The following is a 12,126-nucleotide window of genomic DNA, read 5'->3' as shown; positions in this document are numbered from 1 at the left end:
GGGTTTTTTTTTTTTTTTTTTCTTTTTTTGCTAATTTCTGGTAAGCTTATATGACTTTAAAAGTTTTCATATGACAACAGTAGTTACAAATGTCTGCTGTCCATTTCTGATAGTAACAGGGCACTCTGGAGCCATTTTGTCTATCAGCAGTGGCAAGGAAGTTAAAGGACAGCAAACTGTACCACCACTCTTTCTTTAGAGCTTTTAGGATCCAGCGTCCTTTGTTTCTCCAGCTGCTTTAAAAAGGAATTTGCTGCCTATTTCTCTATCTGTTTAGTTTCCAGGCATATTATGGGGTGTCCTTCTCAGATTTCTGTGGGACCATAACTTTGTTGCTAGTCTGTCTTTTACAGCCCTTTAATTCACATATTCATGTATAGCAAAGGTACTAATTTTTCAGAAACTTAATACTATTCCTGTCTTGCCATTGAGTATTTTTGTCTGTACCTGATGTACTCTGCCTTTTACTTGAACAGCAAATTCTATGTAAATAAATACTAATTAATAAGATGTATTAAAATACTAATATAGTTTCTGGAAAAAGTACCTTAAAATGGGTGTGGTAATAATGTGTACATTAGTATTGTTTGTGATAAACCGCATAATAATAACTTTGAAAATTAGGAGTAACCTGGTGAAGCCAGATGTCTGTAACTTGTTAACATGAACAGTTGTGTTGGGGGAGAGATCAAGGAATGGCTAACCATTTGTAATGCATGTTGACTGTATTTTATAATGGGAAGTGGTGGTTATATCATTTTCTTAAAGAATTGGAATAGCAGTGGAATTCTTCTGCAACAAGTTTCCATATTAGCTTTAATTTAACTTATCCTGTTTAATAGATAAGAATATGAACTCTGAACTACCTTGTCTATTAGCAGAATCTTCTCGCAAATAAAATGTCCATTTCTGTCTCCAATCTGCTGTGTAGATACCTGCATTTTGAGCTCTCTCTAATAAATGGTACTACTGGTTCTTTACTGCTATCTTGTTCCGTGTTTCCTGTTCCTATCCTTGCCCTTGTCCATTATATCACTTTTTGGGGGGGAAAAAGGTAGGATAAATTTATAAACTGTGTTTGTAGATGCAAGTGGAGAAAGAGGTGAGAAAGATGCCAGCAAAATCACAACCTATCCTCCAGGGGCTGTCCGTTTTGACTGTGAACTCCGAGCAGTGCAAGTCAGTTGTGGATTTCATCATTCAGGTACAGAGCTGCAGTTTTTAACCAGTGTTTGCACTACGTTTAAATAACTACCATTTAATTTTCCTGTTTAGATAGAAATAGGTATTTCTGGGTGTCAGTTTCTGATAACTGATTTGTAAGTTCTTTACTACCTCTCATTTTTACATGATATCTCTACTGAATTTTAATCTGATCATTTGGTAAGCAAAAAGATAATACAATTTCTGTCAAAGAATAAAATGAGTTTGCCCAGATTCTTAGTAGGTTAATAAATGTAAAAATACTTCTGGCAGTCAGCTGTCTGGTAAATGTAATAAAATGGGTAGTGGGTTTTTTGGTAGTTTGTTGTTGTTTTTCAGTCTTGCTCTGAATGCTGTCTTTCTGTTTGAAAAGAGAATAAATTTATTTTCATAATGGAAGTATTGAACAAAACAGGAAGGCTATAGCTTTGTAGATGATAATTTAAAAAACTGTCATGCTGAACACTTCAGCTTTCTCTTATCAGGAAAGAGGGGTTTTATTTATTTATTTTTAAGATCACGTATTGAAAAACTTAGGATCTTTTAGAGCTTCAACTTGTGATGTGGGGAGTTTTTACGACTGCTGTTAACTTCAGTAGATTTGAGGGTGTCCAGCATCTGTCAAGCCATTCAACACTTTGCATTATTGGAATCTTATATTGCAGTTCTTTAAAAGCTTATGCACAATGTGCCTAATTTTAAACATGATTCTGCCGCTTAAAGCAGATTATATAAATCCTTGCGGAATAGAAATCTTAATTTATACCTTTTTCAGCTTTACTCAGTTACCTTCTAAGATATTTTAGTAAGGCACAGTACAAATCAAAATGCCAGAGTATAAGATGATTCTAAAGTTACCAGAAAAACATTCTGAAAACAAAATGTTTTATTTTTAGTGGTTTTGATGGAGAACGGTGATGTTTATTCGTTTGGATATGGACAACATGGACAGTTGGGTCATGGAGATGTTAATTCCAGGTATGCTGAAAATACATTAGAAGAAGAGCTTGCATGGGTTATTTATTAGTAGAAGCACTGAGTAATAAGCATGTTGAAGTAGAGAACTAGTAGTTATTGAAGATATACATGTTCCTGTACATAAATATAAAAAACCCCTTTGCTTATTCACATGCTAATACCTTTTGTCTCACCACTTTTCAGGAGACATTTAAGAATAACACCAAAGTTTCATTAAGTCTTCATTAAAGCTGAGCTATATTTTTCAAGTATGAAATCGTAGCTTGTTTTGTGAAGCCCTATCCTTTTAATTCTGTTTACAGTTGCTAATTCAGTTCACCAAATTCAGTCACTCAGTATGAATTAAAGGGAAAATACAGTAAAATATCATATAATATGTGTATAAAAGAAGTATAATACATTTTATTGAGTGTGTTGTTGTGACTACTGCTGTATGCGTGCATATATTACATAGGCACAAGATTGGAAAAGAGAGAGAGACAGAGAGGTGTATTATTTTTGTAGGACCTGCAAATCCAGGGACACTAGGCTCTTTCAGAAAAATGGAATTGACTGACTTCAAGGCAAAATGCCAACTGTAGTGACTTACGGGCTCCAACTGTAGTGACTTACGGGCTCTCTCTGCTCAACGTCAGTGAAGTCATTCGTGCTAGAAACCTTGGCATTGATGGCCCCCATCCCTGCACCAAATGGTGTACTGCTGGCATCCTAGGCAGGAAAGCCAGCAGATAAAGATGGAGCTGGGTGGACACTAAATATAGCTCCAAGTGCAAGTAAGAGAAATTCCCAGTGGGATAACAGTGAAATCCTCTCTCAAAGTTCTGAGCCGCTGAACCTTTAACCTGATGAGAGAGCTTGTAGTGCTCTGAGTATCAATCTGCAATAGAGCCCAGTGAGGGCCTGAAATTAAATTTTTAAGAGTCTAGGTTATCTTTAGAGACCTCCGTTGTGCTAAAGAGGCAGTTGACCCTACTACCATATTGCCATATGACATCTTAATTCTGAAAGGAGAGAAGAGAAGCTTGTGTGTAACCATTCTGGCTAGGGTTGATTGGAGGAGATTTCTCATGTGTCTGCAGAGTGCAACCCATGAAAGGAGCACAGGGTCTTAACAAGAATTCTACCCCAGATGAATGCAGGTGGCATGGGGTTGGCCAGCCCCAGCCATGCCAGTGTTCACATGGCATGCCATATTTGACCTTATTGGGGACCTTCTTTTGTGCATCCAGGAGCTGATGCCTTCATGTTTCTATTAAGAACAAAAAGGGTTATAAGAATTGTAGGGTTGATGGGGGTCTATGTAGAGCTTGATTATCATTTGTATGGGATGGTTTGGATAGGGATGATCCTGCCTCAGGCAGGGGATTGGACAAAGTGACTAGGAGGTCACTTTCAGCCCTTCTTATCTGATTCTATGATTGCACAGGAAAAACGCTTGTCAAATTACTCAAGCAGCAGAAAGAATTTGTCTAGTATGTAATTGGTCATCTCTCATCAAAATCTGTACATGCTCCTAACAGAACAGATAGATTGATGCAATTTACTAGTCCTTATCCAACTTTCTGGAAGGGATTCTTGAAATTTATGAGACCTTTAAAAACATCTCTACGTTGTTTCAGCTGAGAAGTAAATGTTCTTGAAATTATCTGTAAATTCCCTTCACCGTTTTCCAGATATAGTGAGGCTGAAGTGCATAAAGACTTCCTCACAGAAAGATAGCAGAGCTTGTATGTGGTAAAATGGTAAGGTGACCAGAAGTCCCACTTGCTCTGAGACTGTCTTAAACACTGTTCAAGTTTGGTTTGATCAGAAGATAACTTTTGCCCTATTTTCAGCAGGACGCATTTGGACCAGGATTGCTCTCTGGAGCTCCTTCCTTGTCCTCCCCAACCCATCTTCTCCCTGCTCTATCAAGCTCTGCATCCTGCAGTTGTTCAGTGTGCTTAGCTCAGATCAGACCTTGGGCACAACTGAGCATGCTGGAGAATGAAGTGGGGGACGAGAGAATCATGGTGTTTTGTTCTGACATTCCACTAATATGGTCACGTTACTCGAGATGAAGCTTTAGAAGTATAGGTGCTGAAAAACTTAAGCCCTTATGTCCTTCAGTAAAGGCAGGCTGGCAGGAAGAAGACTAGCAATAGAAGGACTAGAGTTCCCTGAGTGTGTCCAGTTTTGCCTGGGCAGTTATAGAAGTACAGTATGTATTCAGTTTAGGAGAGGTGTGATCTAGGCTGGAAGTGCTTGCCTGTGAAGCTATCGGATATTGGAAATACACTTACTGTGATCAAGGATCAGACCAGCTAACAGTTAAATTTATTCCAAATGAAGTAAGCTATAGGGTTTTGGTTTTGTTTTGGTGTTATAATTGCATTGTTAAGAATTTTGCTGGCATAGCTCTGCCAGTTAAGGCTTGTACCTCAGAGACATCACATCCCTAACTGACATAGCTACACTATCAAAAATTTGTAGTGCAGATCTGATTATAGTCTCCAAGTCTTTCCTTTCCAAAACTTGTTGTTCAGTTTGAATAGGGGTAGCTAACCTTTCTGTCTGACACCAACTGATGCTATTCAGAACAGTACATCACTTTTCAAATTGTTTTCATTACACCATACTACTTGATATAGTCTGAAGACCATTAATGCGAGGTCTTCTGACTCTGAACTTACTTTCCATCAAAGCATAGAGAATAACCTCCAAGGGTTCATATCTTGCTGTATGTCCTAGGATTCATAATCATTTGCCTCTTAGAGTTTGGTTTTGTAAAATAAAATAGCTGCCCATCTTGAAGTCCCCATTCACTGGGTAGCTCCTTTCCAAGGGACTTGCACCAGTCTTCAGTAGCATAAGAGCTCAAAGGCATGCATCCTCTTACTCATTTCTCTCCAGTGGCCAGGATTTGGAGCTATACATAACAATTGAGAATCATTGTTAACCTGAAAAGTCACCATATAAAGTTAATGGAAGTGCTGTGACCGTCTCAAATTGTTTTCTTGTTTTGCAGAACTTTTTTGAAATCAAGACATCAATTTAGCATCTCTACTGCTTTCTTTTAGTGTTAACTAGATATCCCAAAATTTCAGAACTTGCCCCTCTTCTGTAACTTTCCCATTGATAATAATTGTCTTGCATTCAGTAGCAAATCTTTCTTTGAACTACTTTGCTTCACTTTGCTTAATGTTTTTAGTTCTTCTGCGCCCCTTAAATGAATATAATGTCTGTATGTTACACTTGTGAAATCCTCCAAACTTGATTTTTCTGTTAAAATTTTGAAGTACTTGTATTCATTGTTGACTCAAATGTATGTTGAAAACCTTGGTGAATGTGATTAGTCTTAAACTACCTTGTCCAACTCTGGTTTGCTGCAGTTCCATGATGTGGCTAGGAAATCCAATTTTGCATGTCAGTTTTCCACAGTGTTTCATGGTCAGCACGGTCAAAGGCTTTCGCATAATTATAAAACAAATATAAAGTAGTACTCTAAATTTATGATAAACCTAAATGTTTGGGCTTTTTTTCTCTCCATTAAATTGTCAGTTATACTTTCTGCTCTCTCTCTGAAATACTCAACATTTTTATTGGTGAGAGGCTGGTGATGTTTTTCTTAAATGCATTGGCATTTGAGAGGCATATAGAAAACTAAGTTCCTCTGGCAGAACAAGAGAAGAAAGAGCATTAATGTTGGTGTCTGTAAATCGGGTAGTGGTGAAGGGGAAGTTGTTTTGCCTCCATTAGAGAGTTACTGAAGGTGAGGATAGATGGTTGAGGGAGTAGTACAGGCAACTCCCACTTACCACTACTTTGCTTAGTGTCATTTCACTATAATGCTCATTTTAAATTGATACCTAATTTCACTTAGCACTCAGCAAGTTTTATTATAATGCTCATGGTTGCCATCGTGGGTCATTAAAAATGCTTGCCGTCGCCACCTTGGATTGTCAAATACTTTTGATTTTGCTTAATGCTTGGCTTTTCAGGAACCAATTAAGAACGCTAAGCAGGGGTTGCTGTATGCATTAGTTTTGTACGTTTGTAGAATGGACAAGAATAGAATAAATGTAGATCCCTGCTGATACAAAACATGGTACAGATAGTCTGACTGACATTCTTAGCCAATAACTGTTAGTGCTTCTGGACTGCATGTTTATATTAATGTACTCTGAAGTAGTAATAGTATTATTAACAAGTTTTTTTTCCTGCTATTCACTCAGCTTCATGGAAAGAGCCTATATTTTGTGTTTTCCTGTGACAGCTCATTTCTGGTTTAATGCTCCAAGGGAACTCTTTTCAGTGCTTCTGTTTCAACAGGGTTTGTTTTTTTTCTTCTGTCAGTATTCCTCAAATCTCTTTTCCTATTCGGAATAAGTGTGCCGTTTACTATACAATACATAGCTTTGTTGTCTGCTTGTGTAAAATATATCAAAACAGTAACAAATATATCAATAATATAAGTAATCGCATAATGTTAAAAGTTGCATGACTATGTATTAATACAATATGGCTTTACTTTGACATAGGGGATGTCCCACTCTGGTGCAGGCATTACCAGGTCCTAGCACACAAGTTACTGCTGGAAGCAACCATACAGCTATTCTCTTAATGGATGGACAGGTGTTTACATTTGGAAGTTTCTCTGTAAGCTAACAATTCTGTTTTCTTTTATAAAGAAATTACTTAATATATTGAACTTTTAACATTAAAGTAAATTTATAGATAAGTTTTTCTATACACATATACTTGCATGTGCCTAACTTACGTCTGCTATGCATTAAACATTTGTGCCTTTAAAAAACAATGGGTTAAAAATGTTCTGGTATTTCCTAATGTATTCTTTCATGTAAGCATTATGTAGTATTTATCTTTCTTATTAGGTAAAACAGTTTTCTCTGATTGTCATTATTACAACCTCATTGAGGTCGACTGCTCAAATGGTTTTAATTCTGGCCAAGTTCAAAGTTATTCAGCTCCTGTTTTTGTGTCATCCTTCTGAGAAATAAGCCTACCCAACTGCTTTTCAAATTTAAAAAACTTAAACGTTGTTGCTATTTAGGCTGCCAATAAGAAACATGGACAAATTAAGATGCGTCAGAATGTAGGGTGCTATGTAACTTATTCCCCATTGTGCATATATATGTATTGCCATATTTTCTCTCATACCCTGCACCTTCCCCCCAGAACAACTGGGAAAAATTGGGGTTTTGCATTATATGCCAGGAAAAGGGATCTCCACAAGTATAGACATTTGACAGAGGGGAGGCAGAGAGATGGCAGCGTTAAATGCCACTCCTCTGGAAGCCACAGCAGATAACACTGCCACCATTCCCTGACTCCTCCCCCAATCCCTGGCACCAAATTTCTGAACCCTTGGTAAACTCCCCTCCACAACTGCCCACCAGATCAAGCTGCCACACCACTTTGGGGTTATGTGGCCTGATTTGGCACCCCACATACAACTCAGTACACGGCTCTAAAGTCATGTGCTGGGTCAGATCCAGTGCACTGAGTGTGGAACAGCCTGGAGCTGTGGACTGGCACCAGAGCCATATACTGGATCCAACCCCATGAGCTGTTTATAGCGCTGATGTTGAGCCTGGGACTGTGTGTTAGCTCTGGAGCTAGGTGCTGGCTTCAGCCTCATGCACTATCTCTGAAGCTGTGCGTTGAGCCTGGAGCTAGGTGCCAGGTCCAACATGGACTTGTTACACATCCCTGGAGACAGCACATGGGGTCAAATCCAGCATGTGGCTCCAGAGCCAGCAAGCAGTCCTGGATCAGTGTATGGTCCCAGGCTCAGCACGCGGCTACAGAAGCATGGTAGAGTCAAACCTGGCACATGGCCCTGGAGCCAGCATGTGGCTTCAGACCCAGTGTGTAGTCCTGGACTCTGCTTACTGGGTCCAGCCTGGCACATGGCTGTAGAAACAAGTGTATGGGGCTCGACTCAGTGTGTGGCTCTGGAACTGGCATGATGGATTGATCTGTTGGCCCAGCCAGTCCACAGGGCTGGCAGCAGCCTCAGGGGCAAACTCGGCTCCCTAGCTGCTGCCACTCACAGATTCACAGAAGTTTAGGACTGAAAGGGACCTCATGAAATCATCAGGTCCACTCACATTCCTAAATCAAAGAATTTTTTTTCCAGGTTTCCCCTCAAAATCAAGATACATATTATATATAGGGACATGTGACATGCGAAAAAAAAAAGAGAAGAAAAAATGGTGTACTATCCTTCAAGGATGTTTAATGTATATTGCATTAGACTTAAACTTGTCAGTCACTTAGGCAATTTTTAAATTTTTAACCTTAGTCTACATACCTTAAAATATATTTAAACCGCTTTTACGGTGTGGGGGAGAGAAAAATAGATGCTGAATCTGTTGAGCATTGTAAGGTTAAGTCTATCTTGTGGTCTAGTAAGAATCAAGCAGATGTCCACTGCTTAGAAAAAAAGAAGTCAGAAATCATTGTTTTCCTATGCAAAATTGTGCCTACAGCCTTCACTTCCTTTGAATCATGTGTCGTGTTCTACAAGCCCCCTAAAGGTGAATTTGGATAAGAAAAGAATCTGTTTTAGCTACTGTCAAATAACTGGAGTGTCTCAGGCAAAGCTGCTGAAATTAGTCACATAATCATATAGAAAAATAGAACTGGAAGGGGACCTCCAGAGGTTAATAAGTCCAACCTCCTGTCTGAGGCAGGATTATCCCTATCCAAACCATCCCATAGAAGTCCATGTCTAACGTATTCCTAAAATTATATAATCAACTCTGTTGCACAGCTACAAGACTTATTGCCTAAAGACACCAAAAGCACCCTAACTTGACACATGTAGAGCAGGGAGACAAAGGCAGTGTTCTGCAGCTGCAAGGATTGTTAATATGCATGCAAGAGATCCCAGGAAGAGGGCCCACTCCCTCCTTTTTCCCCCACTACAAAGGTAGGCAAACTCCCACACATTCCTTACTAATCTGACCATGAGGTTAAAATAGTTCCTGATCCCAAATGTGGCCATCGTGGGAGGGGTTAAAGCCTCTAGCCAGCAATCTCTGGGTTTCAGTACCAGCAGGAGCATTGCCACACCTCAATTAAAAATCCCTAGCCTTGGTTGCGTCCCATACCCACACCTACTGAAGATGAAAAAAACCTCTGATGCCTGTAGCAACAAGAGCAAAAAAAATTCCTTCCTGATCCCTGATCAATGCTTATCCAGCTTCTTGAAAACCTCCAAGGCAGAGATTCCACAGCTGCCTTGTTCTAACAAGGAAGCTTTTTCCTGATGGCTATAATATACACCTACTCTGCTGTAACTTCAAGCCTTTGGTCTGCTTGTTACTCTGTGCAGGAATGGAAAAGAGCCAGCCCTTCTTCATGGCAACCCTTATGATATTTGAAGACTGCTTATCATGTGCCCCTCCTTAATCTCCTTTTCACAAATTGATCATGCCTGTCTTTTTCCACCTCTCCTGAAATGGCTTGTGTTTCAGGTCCTTGTTCATTTTTGTGGCCCACATCTGGGATAGTCTTTTACTTCTCCACATTTTAAAAACATGAAGCCCAAAACTGCACGCAGTGCACCAGATGAGGCCTAACGAGTGCAGAGTAAAGAGGCAATAACACCTCCTGTGTCTTGCATATAAAGCTCCTGTGGATGCATTCCAAACCTGCATTTGCTTTTTTCACAGCTGCATCAGATAGCAGATTCCTTAGGTGCATCTGCATGTCTCTGTATGGCGGCGTTGCTACAATGCCATGCTTTAGTACTTCCTTTTAGAAGTACTAAAGCACAGCATAGTACAGGCAGTTAATGCACTGTGCACATAGCACATGGTTAAATTTCACTGCTGTGTCACCATACCAGCGCGCTATACCAGGGAATTGCATTGCACTGCTACGGTGATGTAGCTGGCGATCATGTGTAGACCTGCGTGATCACTACATCACCATAGCACATTGTTATGTCACTGTAGGGCGATGTGTAGACACACGCATTTAGTCTATGATTTACCAAAACTCCTAGATCTTGCTTTGTAGTGCATGAGGCAGTATTCCTTCTTGTTCAGTTTGTCACTTAGCAGTGAGCCATAAATGAGCATGCGTTTCCCCAGGGGCAAACAGCAGCGGAACAATATGTGCTGCTGCTGTTTGTCCCTGGGAAATGCCTGTGCATGCATAGCACATTACCCCAGATGGGGTAGGGGAGGCTGGGGCCAGCACCTAGGTTGGCCCCAGCAGCCTTACCTGGGTTTGTAAGGACCTCCGGGGGCTGTAACCACAGCCCCCGGAGCCTGGCTGGCAGCCAGAGTGCAGCTCTATCCAGCCAGGCTCTGGTTTCTAGCGGTGCACACTGCCAGCATGTGTGCCGCTCTGCTTTCTTACGGCACAAGTTTTTTTGACACCGGGAGATCCAAGGGGTGTCAATTTCCCCGCTTCCCCCCAGCCTGCCTTGGCCCACTGCAAATTGGCAGCATGGAGAATGCCAACTCGCTAAAAAAAAAATCTTTATCAGTAAGTGCCTAGCTTTTAACGCTGTTTTTAAGCATATTTTTTTTCACTAGTGCTTATGGGACAACCAGTTATACTGATATTTGTACAAACACAGCACAAGAACATACAGTTTATAATTAGTAAAACACACAGGTGATTGAACAATGTGAGTGGCCTTTGGCCATATGATGGGTTTGAAGAACTATAAGGAGAGGTCTGTTTGTGTTACCCATTAGGATCACTTTTGAATGCATCTTAATGTTACCTACCTTCTGTAATTATATATATCATGTACTTCAATGCAACAGTGATAGTATTGTGAAGTAAACTTTTATTGAGCCATCTTTCTCAATGAACCCATTTTTTATTTTCAAATATATGATTATTAGTTTATATGAAAATGTTGTGGCTAGTATTTATTAATGCTTAATTTTTTTCACTTTAGAAAGGACAGCTTGGCAGGCCAATTCTGGATATGCCATACTGGAATGCAAAACCAGCACCTATGCCTAATATTGGATCTAAATATGGGCGCAAAGCTACATGGATTGGAGCAAGTGGAGACCAGACTTTTCTTCGGATTGATGAAGCTCTCATTAATTCTCATGTGCTGGCCACGTCAGAGATCTTTGCAAGCAGGCATATAATAGGTAAGACCTCTTTTAAAAATACTATAAATACTGTAAATCTGATTAAATACTATAATTCAAGTAGTATGTGTCAGCATGAGAGATGCAAACTAAGAAAATTGAATCTTATGCCACTATTTTCCTTTTGGAGTACTTCTACTGCATGTGACATACCTGGTTGCTTTAAAGCATATTTTTATTAGAAGTAATTTTGAAAATTTGATGATATTTCCAAGCTAATCTTGCATTTACATATTTCATTATAATCTTACCCCACACACAATATACTGTATTAGTATCGGTTACGAGTGCACCCATTGTAATAATAGTATTACTGAATAAATGGAAGATGATGTCTAGTAAATGGGATTTTTTTACCTGTTTTTTCCCTAGGTTTGGTACCTGCTTCTATGTCAGAGCCTCCTCCATTTAAATGTCTTCTCATAAATAAAGTGGATGGCAGTTGCAAAACGTTTAATGATTCTGAACAGGAAGATCTTCAAGGGTCTGGTGTATGTCTGGATCCTGTTTATGATGTTATTTGGAGGTAACTGGCTTGTTGTTGAAAGGAGGTGTCAGTATGAAAACTTCATTTATTAGGACTAGCTTTGTGACTGGTCTCGCGTGTATTCAGTTATCATTTATCACCTACTGTTCGGTTTCTTATGTGTTTTTTTTCTTTGACTTTTTTCTTTAAGCTTAAGACAGCCAAAACAGCTCCTTTCTTGTCTGTGGCTGCTTGTACATGTGATGGGGATTTAGTCCCCTAAGTTGAAATGGTGGGTTTTTAATTATGATGATTAAAAACGCAATCCCTTTTTTTTTTTTTTTT

At 39.5% G+C, this 12,126-nt stretch overlaps 1 protein-coding gene across 1 annotated transcript in view; it reads left to right on the top strand.

The window, feature by feature from the left end:
• MYCBP2 (MYC binding protein 2, E3 ubiquitin protein ligase) overlaps nucleotides 1-12,126 on the top strand; it is a 336,755-nt gene that overhangs the window by 126,315 nt on the left and 198,314 nt on the right. The window contains exons 19-23 of the mRNA XM_019523825.1: nucleotides 1,085-1,204; nucleotides 2,100-2,181; nucleotides 6,702-6,819; nucleotides 11,111-11,315; nucleotides 11,688-11,841. Of these exons, the coding sequence (XP_019379370.1) occupies nucleotides 1,085-1,204; nucleotides 2,100-2,181; nucleotides 6,702-6,819; nucleotides 11,111-11,315; nucleotides 11,688-11,841 (679 nt within the window). The remainder of the gene's footprint in view (nucleotides 1-1,084; nucleotides 1,205-2,099; nucleotides 2,182-6,701; nucleotides 6,820-11,110; nucleotides 11,316-11,687; nucleotides 11,842-12,126) is intronic.

This window comes from Gavialis gangeticus, unplaced genomic scaffold, assembly GCF_001723915.1.
Source record: "Gavialis gangeticus isolate Ggan-Ray unplaced genomic scaffold, GavGan_comp1, whole genome shotgun sequence".
Lineage (NCBI taxonomy): Eukaryota > Metazoa > Chordata > Crocodylia > Gavialidae > Gavialis > Gavialis gangeticus.
Note: the sequence above shows the minus strand (reverse complement) of the source record. Positions and strands in the feature narration are given on the sequence as shown.